The sequence below is a fragment of the Solanum dulcamara genome, chromosome 7, assembly GCF_947179165.1.
Source record: "Solanum dulcamara chromosome 7, daSolDulc1.2, whole genome shotgun sequence".
In the NCBI taxonomy this organism is placed as follows: Eukaryota; Viridiplantae; Streptophyta; class Magnoliopsida; order Solanales; family Solanaceae; genus Solanum; species Solanum dulcamara.
The window spans coordinates 12,991,368-13,014,241 of record NC_077243.1 but is presented as its reverse complement, the minus strand read 5'-3'; the positions used below and the strand labels follow the sequence as shown (position 1 = coordinate 13,014,241).

General features: G+C 31.8%; 1 protein-coding gene and 1 long non-coding RNA gene across 2 annotated transcripts in view; one reads left to right on the top strand and one right to left on the bottom strand.

The window, feature by feature from the left end:
- Positions 1-5,453: 5,453 nt before the first annotated feature.
- LOC129896039 (uncharacterized) lies at positions 5,454-9,655 on the bottom strand. Its single transcript, XR_008767903.1, has 4 exons — positions 9,586-9,655; positions 6,505-6,542; positions 5,729-5,798; positions 5,454-5,549 (listed from the first exon to the last, which is right to left on the bottom strand). It is a non-coding gene; the product is annotated as an uncharacterized LOC129896039 (long non-coding RNA).
- A 1,626-nt stretch (positions 9,656-11,281) lies between these two features.
- The window catches only part of LOC129893796 (uncharacterized), a 28,051-nt gene continuing 16,458 nt past the window's right edge, over positions 11,282-22,874 (top strand). Inside the window, exons 1-4 of the mRNA XM_055969193.1 lie at positions 11,282-11,392; positions 11,493-11,550; positions 11,635-11,736; positions 16,139-16,236. Coding sequence (XP_055825168.1) covers positions 11,321-11,392; positions 11,493-11,550; positions 11,635-11,736; positions 16,139-16,236 — 330 coding nt within the window. The 5' untranslated portion in view covers positions 11,282-11,320. The remainder of the gene's footprint in view (positions 11,393-11,492; positions 11,551-11,634; positions 11,737-16,138; positions 16,237-22,874) is intronic.

The following is a 22,874-nucleotide window of genomic DNA, read 5'->3' as shown; positions in this document are numbered from 1 at the left end:
ACAGACTCCACTGCCTAAGATGAACGACGCCCCCTTTATTTTTTAAGGATATTTTTGTCCTATAACCCTTTGGGGAGTTATTCTAATGTCCCTAAACTTGTAGAAATCAGTTTTCCTCATTAAAAACCCTCACATTCACTTCTAAACATCAACGCTCAAGAATTTTCAAGAGAACATCAAGTTAGGGTTCTTTTTCAAGATTCTTCAACAAGGTAATTCCTTCATAGATTTCAATATTTCCAAACCAAACTTCTTTATCTATTCATGAATCGCTAAGAGAAATCTTCAATCCTAACCATAGGGTTTTCAAGAAAACAAATCCAAGAATTTCAAGAAAGGGTCTCTTGATTGTTCTTCTTCAAGTTAAGATTTTTTATCAAGATTTATGGAGCTTTTAAGGTATGTAAGGCAAACCTAAAATATGGATTGAGTTCTTCCATATGCCCCATAGATGTGTTGGATAGAAATTGTGAAAGACTTGAACCCTCCATGAACGTTTTTTTAAATTTTTCTAAAACTCTAGAATACCTTTACATACTATTAATTGATTGATGATCTTCATAACTTGAATTCTTGAACAAATTACTTTTCACATGATACTTCATAAATTGTAGCCACACATATATATATATATATATATATATATATATATATATATATATATATATATATTGATTGTAAATGATTATGATATGTATTGGTTGGAATAAAAAGCACGAATTGGGATAGTTAGGAATGTGAATGACATAAAATAAGAACATAACTTATTGTTATCATACAAGTATATCTAACTACGTTTAAAAGATGTGATTGAGACTAATTGGATAGTATGATTTGTTGAAAGATTTGATTGCGATAAAATTGATAAATTGATAGGGGTTCACATGAGACTTATCGATATAATTAGATTAAACTGATTGGATAAAGTTTTATGAGCATTGAGTCTTGAGAGGAGTATCGAGCACCGAATTGGGTAAGAGTAAGTAATAACTCGAACCCAATAACCACGTCGCCAAACGTAGGAGAGGATTGACCATTAAAGTCGGATGTTTCCCAAATTACTTTCCTGACATGATAGGACTTGATTAATTGTGGATCCATGATTGTTAATTCGTTCCTACTTGAAAAGATATGAACGGATGTGGCAACAAAGTCGGCTTGTTGTATTATCACTGGCTCATAAGTGATGGTTGTCGAATAAGAGAAACTCCCATATAGGTCTTCATAGTACTCTGAGTCGGATTGGATTGGATTGTACATGATTGGTCTTGTCTAAATCTTATTCTTGTTTAGACTTAGGACATCTTAATTGAATTGTTTCTTCTCTTGAGTTGATTGATTCTACCTTGATGCATGTTTCACTCTGTCATTTTACATACTCGTACATTCCACGTACTGACGTCATTTGGCATGCATCATTTTATGATGCAGAGACGGGTACTAGAGATCATCAACAGGCGCACCGTTGAGGATCTATTCGCTTCCAGCTAGTTGGTGAGTCCTCCTTGTTTTCGGAGGATACCGCAGTTATCTTTTCAGCTTTGAGTTAGTTTTCCTTTATTTGATTTGTGGTAGCCATGAACTTGTCATTGGCACCTCTTGAATTGTTGATAGAGGCTTCATAGACTAGAGTGTGGATGGTGTTGATTTGTTCGTTTTGACTAGTTTCATTCTTACTAGTTGTTAAATTGGATATGTGGTTGACCTTTGGCCTTATTTATGAAAAGAATCCTTGTGAGTTGAGTCTTTCGCTGATAGAACGTGACTGAATGAGAGTGTGATTGGACCAAGTGGTTCGCTTGGAGGCCAGGAATGGTTTTTGAGTACCGGTCACGTCTAGGGTACCCTTCCGGGGTGCGACATTTGAATATTTGTATAATAATGGCTTGGAAATACAATGTGCTTCTCTGCTATTGGAATACATTTTTTGTCTGATTATAATATATTTTTTTTGAAATACAATTAGATATAGAGAGCATTAATTTTTTGATCATGCATTCGGGAAGATATGAGTATTCGTATGAAAAAAATAGAGATATTAAATTTTATAGCTGTTCGTATGAAGGATTAAATGGATATAGAATTGCCTAAAAATATAAATTTCAATATAAAATACAATTCTAATTAGCATTACTTTGGAGTTGATACAAATTAAAGAGAAAATAAAAGGAATAAATACAAAATAAAGAGAAAATGCTACATTTTTTTTTAAAATAGAGAAAGAAAAAAATGAATACGCGTGGGAAGAAAACATAGAATCTTATGGGGGAAATAGAGAAAAAAAAATATTTTACCTTTTAGTTAATTTGAATTTAGAGAGAAAAAGTATCATGTAATTGAAAGAAAATGGGGAAAAAATCAAATTATGCATAAAATGTGGGATAAAAATTAGATAATGTAGGAAGGAATTTAGGATATCATTAATTTGCTACTTGACTAAAATAGTATTCTTTTTAATAATATTTTTGCAATGTAATTATTTTCAATGAATAAGTTGTAAAATTTACCTAGTTAGCTAATTTTTCCTTTAATTTTTTGCCAATGGTTGTTGTGCGGTTTTCAAGGAATTTATAATTAAATAATTGAAATGAGTTCAATAAAAAAATTAAAATGAATATCCTATTATTCTTTAAAAATTTAGTTTAGAATAAAAATTACATTTCAACAAAATTTAATGATAAAATTATTTGAATTGATTTTGTGATTTTCTAAGTGAAAAATCAATAGCTGAGTGACTTTTTAGGTGAACCATTTAAAGCTGAGTGAACATCTGGGATAAACTAAGCTAGCATTTGGCCCCAAATTCTCAAATATTCTTGGCAAGTTATTTTTTGTTAGAAATAAACCAAGAATGGAAATCCTAAGTTGTTTAGGATTAGTTATTTGATATTTATTTAATTCATGTCTAGTTAAAATTTATTTGTCCTAGTTCATATAGGAATAGGTTTTCTAGTCCTAGTTTAATTTGGTTTGTTAGAATTATAAATAGAGGTGCCTTATTATATAGTAAGATACAAGAGTTTTGAGTTATTAAGTAAAGTCTCCTATCTCTTCTCTAGCTTAATAAATTTCTTCTATATAACCTTTGTTGGGTCTTTCACTTGCACATATATTATTCCGCTGTGTGGTTTTATTTCCTTCATTTTTGGATGATGTTTTGGTGAAATTTCACCATGCGTTTGGCCACAAATTTTTCCAAAAATATTTGACTATTTCAAAAAATATTTTTTTGTACCCGTAAGTGTTAAAAAATATGAAAATACTCATAAGTTTGTATTATCATTTTATAATAAACATGCTCCGTTAAAAAAACTTATAACATAATTGATAATAATCAACATCAACAAAATAATAATATGCACAAGAGCAATACATTAATCGCATTAAAAATAAATTATTCTTTTTTCCTAATCTTGTCACTCAAATTAATTATTCTTTTTCGGGGGAGATTGTAACAAACTATTCTTTTATTAATAGATATATATGTTATTTAATGATGTTGGTTGGCCACGTTAATAGAGTAAGTTGGTAGATAAATATTGACTGAAATTAATAAATGATGGGTGTTTGCCAAATATATTTGTCAAGTAATAACAAATTATATGGCCAAGCATAATTCCCAAAAATTTTCAAATTTTTCCCAAAAATTATTCAGGACCAAATGGTACCTTAAACTTCAGCAAGTGAGAAACTTGAGTCTATCAGCGAATATTCTTCTATAAAGAAACAAAACTTCGCCGTTGTATTAGAAATTTCCACTCTGTAAAAAGAAAACAATTGATCTGATAATGAATTTTAATAAAATTTCTTCAAGAGGTCAAACCATTTTTGAACTCTCATTAGCAAGAAATCATTTTCATACACTTATCCCTTTACGCGCAAATAAATTAAATCACAACCTGAAATTGCATGCAAACAATATCGTAATTAAAATGTCAATTTTATGTCAGATGTCTCGACAATTTGGTGAAACAAAGAAAGATAATAATTACTACGGCTATATATCATCAAAAGTATGAGGAAAAACACAAAAAAGGAGTGCCGTACGTGATTTTGTAGGAGTACTGTTTTTTTAAAAAAGTTGCTAGCAACAAGACGTATTATTTTTTGTCATAAATTAGACAAATTAAGAGGTCTTAATCGATAGTGTACGTTGTAGGTTTGTGCAATGAGAAATAACCATTGAAAGAGACAATTATTAGAAGCACAAGATCGAATTAGAATAGATACGTAATTCATTTGTTCATCGGCTGGATCCTAAGCATATCTAGCTGATGATGGTTGATGTGAAATAAGCTTTTTATCTCCTACTATAGTGATGTAGTGATAAGGTTGAGTTGTTGCTATTTAATATACTTGAAAAGATATGAGAGTGAATATAATTGAGTCATTATAGCTAATATTAGAAGTGATCATATTTCAAGTAGCACCCGTCGAACAATCAAATTTATATAACATGAGAGATTAATGTTTCGCTAGCTTGAGATGGTTTTGTCATTTCCTATGTTGATTGCTAGATGAAATGGTTTATAGATGTGAAACCATGGTAAGTAAAGATGTTAAAATCAAATGGAAAGATGTATGATCACTTGGAAAAAATTTGACTCCAATAGCATACAATATATTGAAATCCATGATGGATGACTTGACGGAAGATATAAGACATACACACAAAAAAGGGATCTAGAAAAATAAATATCTAGTTTCTAAGCAGCTGTTTAGCCTTTTATAACGCTCTTTTAGTATTTTTATTTTCTTATTTTGTATTAGGGATGGACATAAATATCAAGAAATCGAAAAATCGAACCAAATGGAATTAATTCAGTTTTTTGGTGTTTCAATTTGATGTCGGTTTCGTTTTTTGAAAACTTTGATTCTTCGATTTGGTGTTTGGTGTTAGAATCATAATTTCACGGTGCACCGAAGAATCGAAGTTTTATTAAATAAATATAAAATAATATGTAAAATTTTATTACTTATATATTTTGATCAAATTCCATGATATCATTACTTTATGTTGTTAGTTGTTACTTTTAAGTGTGACTAGCTAGTTGATATTAGGGGTGTACATAGACCGGGTTGGTTCGGATTTGTTACAAATCAAACCAAATCATTTGTGTCGGGTTATTAAATCTATAAACCAAACCAAACCAAACCAATACAAGTCGGGTTTTTCAATATTAATTTTTCTCGGATTTTTCGGGTTTTCGGGTTTTTCGGGTTTTTCATAGACGGAGGCAAAACAAAGTTTTAACTTTATAATATAACTAAAATGTCAAATAGCCATAATGAACCCAAATGTTTACCACTTCTGACAATTAACTTAATCACACATAAATAAAAACTAATATAGTTTCTTCCATAAAATTAAGCAACTACAGCTTTAGACAAAATGATATGTTAGATGTCACAAAAATAAAAATTCACCTTAGAGTTTGAGTACACTCTAAATCATCTAGACTATTACAACTGAAGTTGCTTCATCTCTCAATTAAACTCAATAAACATAATATTGGAAGCAATCTGCATATCTGGTTCTATTTTCTTATCTGCAAAATAAAAAGTTAGGTCAAATGTAGCTCTAGAGGAGATATAAAGGTTTCCAAAGGTGCATCATGAATAAATGCCAGCCAATTCATAACTATAAAAAAAATGAGCTTTACAAAACAACTTTTTGTAGAAGAAGTCTTTAACTTTTGTAAAAGAATAGTGTAATCAATTAGCATACCAATTCTCACACAGATGGTGCATCGTGAATGAAATTGGCTAATTAATTTTCAAAGGTGAGTCTCGATACTCTGCAAGAAAAATGAATAAATTAATATATTGAATAGAGAATATGATTTTAAATAAAGGACCAAAAGCAGGTCTGCAGTAGCACTTTAATAACACACTAAGGCCTAAAGTAGTGTTCTAGCACTTTAATAACACATTAAGGCCTAAAGTAGTGTGCAATAATTAGAACACAGTGTCTGCAGTCTGCACTTTAATACAAGTCCCCTGTAAGTAGCACTTTAATAACAAAAATAAGAAAAAAAAACAAATCTGTAACACTTTAATAACACATTAAGGCCTAAAGTAGTGTGCAGTAATTAGAACACAGTGTTTGCACTATGCAGTAGCACTTTAATACAAGTCCCCTGTAAGTAGCACTTTAATAACAAAAACAAGAAAAAAAAACAAATATGCAGTAGCACTTTAATAACACACTAAGGCCTAAAGTAGTGCTTATAAGTTAGAACACAGTGTCTACAGTAGCACTTTAATACAAGTCCCCTGTAAGTAGCACTTTAATAACAAAAACAAGAAGAAAAAAATAAATCTGGAGTAGCACTAAGGCCAGCCAAGTCAAAAAAAAAGATTCAACTATCTGTAGTAGCACTAAGGCAGTAGCAAAGTTATACCAGTATGGAACTATTTGTTTGCTTTCCTTATGATGCATCTATGTACAAGAGATGCAAATAAACTATGATTAGAATAAATCAATAAACCAATTAACAATACCTTCATCAACTTGCTCGATGTTTTGGACTTCTTCTAAACTTTCGTGAAAATTATATTCTTTAGAAGGTGATCGTAGCCATTGTTGAGTACAAATTAGAGCTTCTACTGTTTTTGGCAGTAAAGAACTTCGGTAAGAATCAAAAATTCGACCACTTGTGCTAAATGCCGACTCAGATGCAACAGTAGAAACAGGAATAGCAAGAACATCTCTCGCAATTTTTGAAACAACTGGATATTTACTAGACGAAACTTTCCACCAAGACAAGATATCAAAATATTTATTCTTCACCACATCATCCATCAAGTATATCTGAAGATCAAATTTGTTGGAAATATTTTCCTCGTCTGCCAAATGTTTCTCCCACTCAGATTCCAATAAATCATCGGTTTCATGCATGCTAGTATCACCTCCAATATTGTCATTAAAAGAAACATCAACGACAGAGTTTTTGTAAGAATCATACAAACGCGTTAAAACACTTGCCACATCTTCCGACTTTAATCTTCCTAACAAAGGACCATATGCTTTGGAAAGAGTGAAGTTTACATACTTCATCTTAAATTTGGGGTCTAACACAACAGCAACAAGCAATAACATATTCATATTCTCAAAATTTCCCCAATACTTCTCAAATTTACTTTTCATTCTGTCGGCCATATCAACCAAAATAAGATCTTCACATTTAGAATACTTTTTAATAGAACTTCGAAGACTAAAAAATTCACGAAAGAAACAGTTGGAAGTAACATACGAAGTCCTTGAAAATTTTAAAGTGGTTTGGTAGAAAAGATCAAGAAACTTGACAAAAACTCTCACATTCTTTCAGTCAGTTGCTGATGGATTTCCTCTTAATGCACTTATTTCCCGACAATACTTTTGATATTTATGGTCATCCAGATACATTCTTGTAAAGGCTTTTTCAAATTTTAAAGCTGTATCTAACATTGTATATGTCGAGTCCATCTAGTTTCAACATCAAGACTCACAAGGCCATGAGTATCTATCTTAGTTTTTTCAACAAATGACTTAAAAGAAGCAAACCTTGAAGGAGAAGATCTAACATATTTTACCGCATTCCTTACACGAGAAATGGGTTCAATTTGTTCATCTAACCCTTCTTTTACAATCAAGTTCAATATGTGAGCACTACACCTAACATGTAAAAATTCATTTCCAAGTATTACCCCATTCCAATCATCCATTAGCACCTTCAAATGCTTAATGGCAACATCATTGGCAGTCGCATTGTCTAAGGTTACTGTAAACAAGTTATTAATGCCCCAATCCAATAAGCATTCCTCAATTCCCTTAGCAATAGTCTCGCCTTTGTGATCTGGTGTTGTAAAAAAATTCAGAATTTTCTTTTGTAAATTTCATTGGTCATCAATCCAATATGCCGTGACAATCATATAACTCAAATTTTGGAGTGATGTCCACGTGTCACTAGTAAGGCAAATACGTTGGTCCTTGATAAGATATTTAAGCTTATCTTTTTCTTCTTGATAAATCCTCAAGCAATGTCTTGCAACAGTAACACGAGAAGGTAGTTCAATATTTGGTAAGGCTTTAGTCATTAATTTCCTAAAGCCTTCTCCCTCTACAACTCTAAATGGCTGCTCATCAATAATTACAAATTCAGTAATGGCCCTTCTAATTTCATCCACATTATACACTACCCTTTTATTAGAATCCAAAAGCCCTTCTGTCCACCCTTCTTTAATAGGTTTTAACATTGTTTGTCTCTTATCAACGATTCTAAAGGGAGATTTGTTACATTTAACTGTTAGATGTGACCATAATGTAGTAGTCCCATTCTTGCTTTCGGCAGCAAACGTTTTTGGACAGTAATTGCATTTTGCCCTAATTTTACCTCTTTTAGCTTTAAACTTGGAATAGTGATCCCAAATCTCAGAAGTCTCTCTACCACTATTCCCAGATTTAGAAGGTTCTTTAGGAGTGATTCTTTTTTGCTTTTTAGGAGTGCGTAGATGAGGAATGTTCTTACCTTCTTGTTGTTGAGATTTTATTGGCACAATCGGATGGTGGTTATCAATCACTATTGATTTAGTTCCAGAAGTTGTACCTTCTATCGAGAAAGACAATTTTTGTATATAACAAAAAAAGGTAATAATTTGTAATAGATGTTTAAGATACAACTAACATAGATGAATGGAACTATTTCTAAGATATTACAACAGATAATAAGGCAGCACAACAAATAGAGTAACAGCACAATAACAATTTAGTATATAAGGAATGCTGCAGGTTTCATCATGCCAGATTTCAAACAACTTAGCAATAACAACAGCACAGTAACTGCGAGTTTTATCTCAGACAACAAGGGACCATTCTCCAAATATATGTCAACAAATTTCAAAGCACGGACATATATGGTAATGAAATGACAAGCAAGAAGTATTTTCTCCTCTTCCATTCATCGAGATAAATTGAGAAAAAGAGGCTTATGCATGAACATTTCTGAAAACATTTTTGCTTTTGAGATTTGAGACTGAAAAGATTTACAATGCTTTTTCACAAAAATAAAGATCCTATCCAGGATTTTTATATCTCAAGGGAAAGTATACACGAGGGCTACTATGAGACCAAAACTATAGCTCTTGACCAAAATATATTTGTTGAGTGATGATAAATGAAAAAAATTGCTATATTTTTGACGCATAAACTAGTTTTTCATAGTTTTCCCTCTTTCTTCTGAAACATAAATCTAAAATAGTTACCCAAGGAATCAAAAGCAGAGGAATTTCACATTTGAAATTAAGTTACAAAGAAAGGGGGTGGGGGTTGAATGATAGGGTTCCTTTACGTTATATTCTTACACTAACATTTTCCCAAGATTTCGAAGAGAAAAAACCAAATGCAGTATATGAAACTGCAAAATCCGAGAAGAACAAAACTGAGAAACCCAATAAATAAGCGCCTCCAAAGAACCAAAAATCCTCCAAATTCAGTTCGCTCAAATATGAAAACATACAGAAGATGCACAAAAAAGGAAATGAATTCGACCGATTAAACGAAGAACCAAAAGAACTGAGCAGACAAAAGATGAAGGAGATATATACCTACATTCATAAAAGAGACAACAAGATCTCTACACACCCACGAGCCAAAAAGTAAAAAATATCTGATTGTTCCTAATTTGAGAGGAAAGCAAAAGAGGATCGGCGAATATTGTTGAGAGAGGGAAGAAAAATGGAAAGGAAGCTAGGGTTGTGAAAGAGGAGCATATGCTCTCAGCTCTCTTATCTGATTGTTTTGGACCTTTTGGTCTTTTGAGAAGATTTTGGGCTTCACCTTCCTTTTCTTTTGGCCTTGTTTTACATATTAATTAGTTGGGCTCAAGTCCATATCTAGACAGAAATTATGAAAGAAACTTAAAAATAATATCTATAAATTATATTTTAATAAATATTTTTATGTATAATATAATTTTAAAATAATATATCTATATTCGGGTCGGTTTGGGTTCGATTTGACTTTTTTTAGTTAAAACCAAACCAATCGTATAATGGTCGGGTTTTTTTTCCGAACACCAAACCAAATCAAACCAAACCACTAGTCGGTTTTTTTTTTTCCGGTTTGGTTTGATTTGTCGGTTTGGTGCGGTTTATCGATTTGCCCCGTACAGCCCTAGTTGATATTATTACATATCAGTTGATGGTTATTTAGGCAGTGAAGTGTGTTATGTGACAAGAAGGTTCCACCACAACTTAAGGGCAAGTTCTACAAAGTGGTCGTTAGACCAACTATGTTGTATGGAACGGAGTATTGGCCAGTTAAGGTCTCCCACGTGCAAAAGATGAAGGTTGCCGAGATGAGAATGTTGAGATGGATGTGTAGACATACCAGGAGTGACAAGATTAGAAATGAGGCTATTCGAGAAAAGGTAGGAGTGGCCTCGGTGGAAGACAAGTTGCGGGAAACGCGACTGAGATGGTTTGGACATGTGAAGAGGAGAGTCCCAGATGCACCAGTGCGGAGATGTGAGAGGCTGGCAATGGATGGTTTCAGAAGAGGTAGGGGTAGGCCGAAGAAATATTGGGGAGAGGTGATCAGACAGGACATGGCGCATTTACGACTTACCGAGGACATGACCCTAGATAGGAGGGTGTGGAGGACACACATTAGGGTAGAAGGCTAGTACATAATGGTTTTATTCTCCCTTATTCGTAGGCGTATTAACGCACTATGATTTCTTGTACTCTGATGTATGTTATTTATGGTATTTATGTTATTATCCAATAATAATATCTACTGTTTTTTGTGCTTTGATTATACTATTGTTTGGACCGTTTTCGTCATCTACTTATTTATTCTAATATTCTTGTCTGACCTTTTTCTATGCTTTTATTGAGCCGAGGGTCTTTCGGAAACAGTCGTCCTACATTGGTAGGAGTCAGGTTTGCGTACACTCTACCCTCCCCAAACCCCACGATGTGGGATTTCACTGGGTTGTTGTTGTTGTTGTTGTTTTGCCAATTTGCGTAATTTCATCTTTAAAAAAAAACCTCACGTCGAGTTCATAAGTTGAATGAGGGAAAAGTTAAGGGGCTTGCAGGCCTGCTATGAGAGATTTGGGCCCCATATAGTGCCAACACATTTGTATTAAGGGCCCATGGAAAAACCAAATTGGACGGATGACATCTTAGCTCGGCCCAATTATGATTATCAGAAAAGCCCAACGATTTGAATATTACTAAGCCCAACCCGAGTCCAGAATCTTCACCTCTTCTTCTCTAATCAAACAAAAACCCTATCAAAACCCCAGTGTACATTGTTGCAGAAGCATAGCTCAGAATGATGGCCATTTCCACTGGTTTCGCATTTTCTTGTCGTCCGCATTTTCCTCTGTCTCATAGCATGCGAAAGGTGCCTCCTTTGTTCTTGCATTACGCCTGGAGACACAGATGCATAATCATTCGTTTTCCTATTATAGAGTTGGAACATGATTGAAAGAAGTATTGTACAGGTATTTATGAGCTGTGCTGCAGCAATTGAATCCATTGAAGAGATCTACAGTGGCAAAGGTTGGTGAATTACGAGAATTTTTGTTTTACTAAATTTTCCATCTTTGTGGGGAAAAAAGTGATAAAATCTTAGTGGCGTTCCAGAACCAGCAGAATGGAAGAGGTTCAATTCCAAGGAACTAGGAATTAGCAGTTCGATGATCGCAAGGCCTACACGAGTTGTTCTTAATGGTCTCAAAAGTAAAGGTACTGTAATTCACAGTTGATTTTTGTGTTTTACTTGTGTTCTTTTGGATTATTAAATTACAATAACTGTAGTAGTTTGCAGTACTTGTTTTAGCAATGGAAATTAATTGCCTTGTTAGCTATTGGGATAACTTAATGAATAGGACTAGCTAGTTTCCAGTGTTCTTGTTACTCTGCTTTGTCCTTTGCTGTCATCAACATCAATGCAAAGAGCAAAAGCGAACATTAACTTCATCTTTGGTAATATAGCTATTTCTTTTATGAGTACTTGACACCTATTTGATTAGCCAACTGCCAGCATCATTTTAGTTCCTTAAGGGCATTATTATTTATTCCTTATTTATGGTTATGTACCAGAGACTATGTTTCTCGGACTCTTATATGTTGTCGGATGCGTGTTAGATCCTCCAAAACTAGTGCATTTTGTAGGATCCGACATGGGTGTGGCAGCATTTGGAGAGTCCAAGCAACATTGACCAGAGGTCCATGCTTCTCTTACACTCTGTTTGGATGGTGGTTTCCCATGGTTTCATAATGTACGGTAATGTATGGTATGGTACTTTACAGTACAATACAATACTATGTTTGGATAGACTGTATAGTTTGCTATTGTTTAATGATAATTTTGTTGTTTGGTTTGACTGTATGATACTGTTCGTAACTGATAAATTTATAAAAATATCCTTATTTATTATGAATAATAAATTTATCATTTTCCAGCTCTAATCTTACCCCCCAAAGGCGACTAGTTAGTAGATATTCTCCAACCATTTTAGACTTCTATATTTCTCACACTACTTTTTCACCACAAATTCATGATATAACCATATTCAAATGGATTCAACTATAAAAATAGAAAGATTTGAAAGAGTAGACATGAAAAAGTTACAAACATTTTCCAGAACATGAATGACTAATTGGGGTGCAACAATTAACTTTTGTTCCTCGTAACAATGTCTCCCAGTTCTTGGATTGAAATAATAAGTACTTAAAAAAAGAAAACCATATAGTCCCGTGTCACTTCCACTACACAAAAGTTTCCTCCTTCCAAGATAGAAAAAGTTAATGTTTATGCCAATCTTCCAAATCACAATATTGATATAAGAGGGAAACAGAAAAAGGATATAGGTCAAAGAATTCAAAGAATATAGGAAACATAAAAAGTTTAAATAAGAATAGCAATTAGAATTATTTAAAATTAAGTAAGGTTATAATTGAAAAAAAGAGAGTAAACAATGGTATACCACCAAATTGGTGGTTTTAAAAAGTGAGTGTTTTCATGGTTACAAAACTATGAAACTAAACCATATCATACCATGAAATTAAAGAAACAATCAAAACTGTGAGAAATGTAGGAGAAAAATATTATTGAATTGTGTATCTATATTATTACACAGAGACCCTATTTATAGATACTACAATACAATCCTTTACCAACTACGATACTATTTACTATTTCTATTCCTATTAATATAATATTCCTATTTCTATTCCTACTCTAAATAGGATTAAATACCTATTCCTATTCTAACACTCCCTCTCAAGATAGTACATATAAGTTATATGTCCCTAGCATGTTACAAATGTAATTAATACGAGGACCCTTTCATCCACTGCTCAGACCACAATTGAGATTGATTCTCTCTATGAGGGTAGTGATTTCTATTCCACCATTACCCTTTCTAGATTTGAAGAGCTTAACAGGGATCTGTTCAGGAAGTGTATGGAACCAATTGAGAAGTGTTTGAGAGATGCTATAATGGACAAGAACTCTATCCATGATGTTATACTTGCTGGTGGCTCCACCAGGATTCTCAAGGTTCAGCAGCTCCTGCTAGACTTTTTCGATGGGAAAAAGCTCTCCAAGAGCATCAAACTTTATGAAGCTGTTGCTGTACAAGCTGCAATTTTGAGTGGTGAAGGTAATGGGAAGGTGCAGGACCTGTTGTTGTTGAATGTTACACCTCTTTCCCCTGGACTTGAAACTACTGGTGGTGTCATGACTCTGTTGATCCCCAGAAATACCACTATCCCGACCAAGAAGGAGCAGGTCTTCTCAACCTACTCAGACAATCAACTTGGTGTGTTGATCCAGGTCTATGAAGGTGAGAGAAATAGGACCAAGTAAGAGTAGGTCTTTTCAACCTACTCAGACACTCAGCTTGGTGTGTTGATCCAGGTCTATGAAGGTGAGAGCTAGGAGTAGGGACAACATGATTGACAAATTTGAGCTCTCTGGTATTCCTCTTGCTTCCAAGGGAGTTCCTTAGATCACAGTGTGCTTTGAGATTGATGCTAATGGTATCTTGAATGTTTCTGCTGAGGACAAGACTACTAGACAAAAGAACAAGATCACCATCAACAACAACAAAGGCAGACTCTCTAAGGAGGAGATTGAGAAGATTGTTTTGTCCCATAGAGTGACTTACAAAATCGACATATAAGACTACCAGACTCCCCTTGAGCAACAAAACTAGGTGGTTGCTTTATTTAGTTTTTTTCCACAATGCAGTGGTCGCCGAAAAGTGCTCAAAATCTGGTTTAAGATATATGGATCATTTTGGAATCAATAGATGAGTAGATCTTAAACAAGAAAGTCACCGTAAAACTGGTCGGAACATGCTCATGCGCTGGATTATTAGATTTGATGGTTGAAAGTAGTCACAATCTGAGAAATAAAATTATATGGGTACGGTCGGAATGTTGGCATGACCCTACTGAGAAAAAGAATGATATGGGTAGGTACAGAATGATGCCAAGACCCTACTGAAAAATAGGAATTATCTGGGTAGGGTCGGAATGATGGCACGATCCTACACAAATAAGAAATTAGTCACCGGAAAGATGACACATTGCTACGCAAATGTGATATGAAAAAGTAGTTACCGAAAAGATGGCATGATGCTACACAAATCGGATATGAGAAAGTAATCACCGGAATGATGCACGGTGCTACACAAATAGATATGAGAAAGTAGTCCTGAAAAATGCACGGTACTACGTAAATTAAATATGAAAAGGTAGTCACCGGAAAGATGTATGGTGCTGCACAAATTAGATATGAGAAAATAGTTACCGAAAAGATATACGGTGACCCACACTTTTGCTAACATAATCATTGGTCAGATAGGCGGCATATATGAGTAATAGCCACCCGACGGTAGCGGAAGCTCTTTAATTCTCTACCAAGATCGTAGAGGCTTTGATACCATGTGAGAAATATTGGAGAAAAATATTATTGAATGGTATATCTATATTATTACACAGAGACCCTATTTATAGATACTGCAATACAATCCTTTACCAACTAGGATACTATTTCTATTCCTATTAATATAATATTTCTATTTCTATTCCTACTCTAAGTAGGATTAAATACCTATTCCTATTCTAACAAAAACAAACGTGGTTTTCTTACTAACCATACTATACTATACCACAGAAAACCACCATCCAAACAAGTTGTTAAGAGAAATGCAATGTATGTTGGATCTGTCATTTGGTAATTGGTACGTGGCTTCTTATTATGCTCATTATTTTGTGACCTGCTTTAGGTGATGTGATTGATTTCCATTTTTATTAAAAACTTCCCTGTTTCCTGATTTACCGTGTGTAGAAATGGATCATCTAATTCTTAAAAAAAGAAAAAAAAGAAATGGATCATCTATCCTATGCATCCCTTCTGATCTAGGGAATGAGTGACGCTAGGTCGGTGTTGGGTCAACCAACTGGTTGCTCCGGTAGTTGAAGTATCTGACCCCTTTTACGTTGCCTAGTTATTGATGAGAGATGCCTAACTTCGCAGGAGTAGAACCCCCACTTACCGTAAAAGAAATCCACTACCCACACTCCAAAATGGGGAATTTTCTATTAGTCCCTGAAGGAAATGTCTCTTTATTCTTTAGACAAAAAGCTTATTTGAAGATACAAATTTCCAAACTCCTTAACAGTAATAACATGATGAACAAATTCTGGAGCAGCCGCGGAGCAATAAAAAGCAGAGAGAAATTGCAACCACTGAGACCTAAAGTTTTACCTGAAGACAGCTATCAAATACTTAATGTAATATTTTCTTAACAAAAATTGATGTAATATTCTGTGTTTGCATATATGTAATTGCTTCTTTGTCTTTCAATTCTTTTAAGATGGTTCTGAGCCCAATCAGCTAGAGTTAGTAATGAATATATTGAAGCTTAGTGGATAGCTTTCGTGGTATGATGTGCAGATGATGATGGATAACTATTAAATATTGATTTTTTGGTGAACTTTTTTTATTTACTTGATAAATTGTTATCTAATGGTTTAGTGGTACGGGCTGTGAGTATTCTCTTTTTGTGTCATCAGTTCAATGTCTTCTCTGAATTCTGATACACTGAGAAGTTTCTTTCCGTCTATCTTGTAGGATTTGAAGTTTACCTTGTGGGGGGCTGTGTTCGGGATCTTATTTTAAAACGAACACCCAAAGATTTTGACATTATAACAACAGCTGAACTTAAAGAGGTTAGTCTTGGGTCTGAACTGTATACTGGTTGGTCTTCTGCATATATTTCAGGTCATGCTAGATGATGTTGTAGATAATCTTTAATGAGATGTCATAGTAGATCAGTTTCATTGCAGATATCATGACTGCTGTTATGTCGAAAAATGGACAAAGTGTAAAATTAATTTCAACTTTTAGAGAAAAAATCAATTTTGATAAAAGAGGAGCGCCACTTAATTTTTTAAAGAAATTAAGAAAACTTAATTTAAAAGACTCTAACAGATTTAAGTCTTAAAAATTTAGAGAAAAAGGTACGAGGTTCATATTACTATTTTAAGAAGGTTTTAGCACTTAAAATAGCCGCTAACATGCGATTGTCCAACTATTTGAAAATTATTCGACTAACTCTGGGAGAATATATTTTAACAATAATTGAAGCATTAAGCAATTTAAAAAAAATATAAAATTTTAAAATATTTAGGATAAAAATAGACTTGGTATGAAAAATAATTAAATAAAGGAGAGATAATTTGAGTAAATCAATGAAACAAAATGGTCTCTCTTTAGGGGATTTAATTAAGTTAAATTAAGCAATTAATGTTAGCATTAGTACAGGATAAATAAATATCATCAACTAATTAAATAATGGTAAAAGGCAAACGAAATAATATTTAAACTACCTCAAATATATACAAACAGAAAATATTTAAAAATAGGGTAGAAATATTTATGTACTCATATTCTTTGGATCAGCGCCGACTTATTAATCGGAAGACAAAATATAGCATTTTGTCGTTTTCTGCTCGGGTCGATTTCCATCATTTCCGAAGGGCCTATCTACCCCTACCCCTCCTATGTTAATTTGTTATTATAATCCTAGAGCGATCTAAAAGAAAATAGGAACTAACGTCCTAAAGCGTGTCTATCGACCCAACTTAATGTCTAAGAGGCGTTGGATATACTATTAGGGTAGGTTTTAGACTAAAGAAATATAGTCATCCTAATTAGACACATCGCCAAACAAAACAGACGGGACGGACAGTTAGCACATAAAATCTCAAGTAAGCCTCAAAATCAATTAATTATCATGCTTGAAAACACAGATAAATAGTGAATGTCATAATAATCATGTGTGTGCGTACAATCAAACGTAGGTATTGTAAATATAAAAACTTGAATAACATAGATGACAAATTTCATTATTTTAGATATATGAAGGCAATGTTAATTACAAAGGCGATTGTAATAAAAGAAGGCATGCTTGATAATTTAGTTATTAACTAGTAATAATTTTAAAATCTTATTAACACGATTTAGTTAAGAGTATGATGAAAATTTATTAAAATACTATAAATATGATTTCTAAATGTTGATATACTGAAGATTTATTAAAACATAGACATGATTTCAAAATAGAATAACATGATAAATATTTATTAGAACTCTATATGCATGGCTTATACACATGATATTATAAAAATTATTTATAAAGGCCTAATATCTATTTAATTGGCATGTTAGAATTATAATACATATATAAATGATTTTTTATATGATAAAATATGCTAAAAGATATTGTTAGGTCCCATTGACCTAATCGACTCGAAATATTCTTACCGGCATGATTTTTATATGTTTGAAATAATATTAAATCCTATAAACATGATATCTAAGTGATTAACATATTAAAAAATATTAATTAACAATAATATAGGCATGATATATTAAAATTATAAAATTCCGTAACCATGATTTCTAGATAAAGTATACACTGGAACATTTATTAAATTCTATAGGTATAATTTCCTTATGATGAAAATATTTGTAATCTTATAAGCATAATTTAATTTCTATAAAATACTAAAATATTCATTAACTCCTATAGATATGATTTCTATTATAAAGAATATGTTGGAAGTAATTATTAAAACTATAAGCAAGATAACTACAATAACACATATTAGTTTTTTCCTAATATTTAGAACACATGTTTTGCTACTTTGTTGAAAAATATGGGACAAAGTCTATAGATATGGAACAATTTGCACGTCGAAGTTGTTAGTTATTGTAAATATGATTTCAAATAAAGAGAATGTTCTAATATAAACTGATTAATTAACAATTACTCAAGAATATGAGGATTGGTAATTTAAACTCAAACGAGGCAAAAGCTTAGGCATATTATTACTTTTCATTTATATATATATATATATATATATATATATATATATATTAAAAGACATTTCAAAAAGTTAAAACTAGATGATACATTTTAAATTCACCATGAGGATAGTAAAATAAGTTTTAATTTTCTAACGTTCTAACCAACATAAAATCAATGAACTAACTCATTAATACTTTTATTTTAAATTAGCTCTAAGCACGATACTAGTGGCATGATCTCTCTACGATTTTAACCATGTTAAAAAAAATATTAAATAAATCTTATAAACATAATACCTAAATGTAAGATGCTAAATCAATTTATATGAAATCCATGATATCTAGATAGGCACGATCATGATATTGCAAGTTGTATGAGTGGCCCTACGATTTGATTTAACAAACAATTTTATTTATGGTCATGATTTCTAAAGAATAAACTACTTTACCCCCTTTTTTATTTTTTTATTATTTTTTTTAAAAATGATTTTAAAGTCCAAAGCAAACAACATAAAAAAAATAAAATAAAAGTTCTAATCTTGATGTCTACCACTAGAAATTGTATAATTAAAAATCATCATTGTTGATAAAATTTAAGCACAAGTCATTGAGGATTTTAGTAATATTTAGGCATACTTTCAGACATACACAAATAAGTTGCGATAAAATGTAGCAAGTAGCACGTAGTTCCCTTCCCCCTTTAGACAGTCCCCAAATATTTATTATTATGCAGAGTATAGTTTACAAGATTATTACAAACTAAAACAAAGGGTAAGAGAATAAACTAATACAAAGGATGTAAAACAAAATAATGATATCTTAAACTTTCGTTCGCAACTCTTCACGTCTTGAAATTTGAAGTTCAAATCCTGCTAAACCATAAAAAAAATACAAGCAGTACGCTAATAATATAGAGGTATAACGTAATTATACAACTTTACCTAAACAAAGTAATCACATAAAGATAAGAATACATTTTTTTAAAAAATATAGATTCATATACGTAAAGAAAAATTGGGACTAACCTGGATATTTTAGTTGGGAGGAATGAGAAAATAAAAAGTCTGAACAGCGATACCAAGAACTGAAAACAGAATATCAAAGTATGCTAGAAACTCTTTTGTTTTTGTTGGAGGTGTTAAAATATGAAGTAAAAATATTTTCTTTGTTTTTGCTCTTCCTCCTTCTTTGTGTTTTTGTGTCTGTTGTTGTTTTTTCTCTTTCTCTCTGTCTGTTGTTTTTATATTGATGAGTCCCATGGATAAAAGGCAGTGAAATCTACAAAGATAATTAGCTAGATTTTCCATCCAAACTTTAGTCAAAAAAATAATCTTAGAGATAGCCATCAATTTCAAAAGGGATCCCCTTTTTTGAAAAATTTGTCAACAAAATCAAATTCTATCAAATTTTCAAGATTTGCTCCTAAAATTACTCAAAAGATGCTTCAAAAAGTCAAAAGTTATGCCAAAGGGACCCATCATAAATAATGTAGAAGAAACTAATTGATTATAGGTAGTAATAAACAATTGATTACTATAACATGAATAATTGAGAGCATCAATTATAAGAACATCAATTGCATATACTATGACAAAGGAAAATTGATTAAGGAATATTACATCTTACTATAATTATTTTCTGAAATCAAGTAATCAGAACTATGTCATAATTAAGCTACTTTTGCTAATTTAAACATACTACGAAATAAATTAAGACATTAAGAATATGCTAAAATTGTTTACATATTCGAAATTAAGCGAAATAACAAAGTATCAACCTTCTTGGTATTGTTCAAAGAAAAATCAACATAAGGACTTTGAATAGACAATAATACTAAGCATGTAAGGCTCAAAATTCAAAAGCAAATCATGAACAACCCATGAACTAATACATTTAAATGAATTAACAGGAATTAGATTTAAGAATAAGAAAGCATCATTAACATCAAATACATCACCGGTAATGCCATAAAACAAATCACACAAATACTCAATACATCAAAATTTCACACATAATGAATGAACCAAATCTATGAACCCGAAATTAGTAATTTTGGTAAAAATTAGAGTTGAATAGATATGTGACAACATACAAATCTAGAAGGAAATTGATAGACAAATATCAACCAAACTTTAGTAAAATCAACCAACAACAAAATTTTCTAATCAATTAACAGAGAAACAAAATTTGAAATGACAAATTTTGAGATTGAAATGAACATACCCGGACGGATCTTTAAAGATCAACGGTGGCTTCGATGCTCCAGTTAGCTGACCGGAAACTCCGGCTAGTGACGCCGTCATGATGCAAGTCCAAATCGATTGGAGATTGTTTGTCAAAGACGGATCTTTAAGATTTTTTTTTTGACTAAAGTTTGGATGGAAAATCTAGCTAATTATCTTTGTAGATTTCACTGCCTTTTATCCATGGGACTCATCAATATAAAAACAACAGACAGAGAGAAAGAGAAAAAACAACAACAGACACAAAAACACAAAGAAGGAGGAAGAGCAAAAACAAAGAAAATATTTTTACTTCATATTTTAACACCTCCAACAAAAACAAAAGAGTTTCTAGCATACTTTGATATTCTGTTTTCAGTTCTTGGTATCGCTGTTCAGACTTTTTATTTTCTCATTCCTCCCAACTAAAATATCCAGGTTAGTCCCAATTTTTCTTTACGTATATGAATCTATATTTTTTTTTAAAATGTATTCTTATCTTTATGTGATTACTTTGTTTAGGTAAAGTTGTATAATTACGTTATACCTCTATATTATTAGCGTACTGCTTGTATTTTTTTTTATGGTTTAGCAGGATTTGAACTTCAAAGTTCAAGACGTGAAGAGTTGCGAACGAAAGTTTAAGATACCATTATTTTGTTTTACATCCTTTGTATTAGTTTGTAATAATCTTGTAAACTATACTCTGCATAATAATAAATATTTGGGGACTGTCTAAAGGGGGAAGGGAACTACGTGCTACTTGCTACATTTTATCGCAACTTATTTGTGTATGTCTGAAAGTATGCCTAAATATTACTAAAATCCTCAATGACTTGTGCTTAGATTTTATCAACAATGATGATTTTTAATTATACAATTTCTAGTGGTAGACATCAAGATTAGAACTTTTATTTTATTTTTTTTATGTTGTTTGCTTTGGACTTTAAAATCATTTTTAAAAAAAATAATAAAAAAATAAAAAAGGGGGTAAAGTAGTTTATTCTTTAGAAATCATGACCATAAATAAAATTGTTTGTTAAATCAAATCGTAGGGCCACTCATACAACTTGCAATATCATGATCGTGCCTATATAGATATCATGGATTTCATATAAATTGATTTAGCATCTTACATTTAGGTATTATGTTTATAAGATTTATTTAATATTTTTTTTAACATGGTTAAAATCGTAGAAAGATCATGCCACTAGCATCGTGCTTAGAGCTAATTTAAAATAAAAGTATTAATGAGTTAGTTCATTGATTTTATGTTGGTTAGAACGTTAGAAAATTAAAACTTATTTTACTATCCTCATGGTGAATTTAAAATGTATCATCTAGTTTTAACTTTTTGAAATGTCTTTTAATATATATATATATATATATATATATACATGAAAGTAATAATATGCCTAAGCTTTTGCCTCGTTTGAGTTTAAAATTACCAATCCTCATATTCTTGAGTAATTGTTAATTAATCAGTTTATATTAGAACATTCTCTTTATTTGAAATCATATTTACAATCACTAACAACTTCGACGTGCAAATTGTTCCATATCTATAGACTTTGTCCCATATTTTTCAACAAAGTAGTAAAACATGTGTTCTAAATATTAGGAAAAAACTAATATGTGCTATTGTAGTTATCTTGCTTATAGTTTTAATAATTACTTCATCATATTCTTTATAATAGAAATCATATCTATAGGAGTTAATGAATATTTTAGTATTTTATAGAAATTAAATTATGCTTATAAGATTACAAATATTTTCATCATAAGGAAATTATACCTATAGAATTTAATAAATGTTCCAGTGTATACTTTATCTAGAAATCATGGTTACGGAATTTTATAATTTTAATATATCATGCCTATATTATTGTTAATTAATATTTTTTTAATATGTTAATCACTTAGATACTCGTCGTCTCCGAGATTCACAGCCTCAGTTTCCTCTTGATTTGGCTTGTATTGCTTCTCAAATTGTTTTAATCCCTCGGCGAGGTGTTCAGGTATCGTAGCCTCTTCATCATAGTCCTCGAACTCATCACCATCTATCTCATTTAGCTTGTGACATGACATGATATTGGTAGGTTTTAAGTTATTTTTACTGAAAGCATAAGCGAACAAAGTTAGATAAGTAAAATATAGACCGATAATTAAATAATTAGTAAATTTTGCAATAAAGGAGGTCTTCATTTAAACCAAAATAAATACAAATTTTGGCCATGACTATGGGTCAATCTGCCTTCTTTTTCCAAACATTA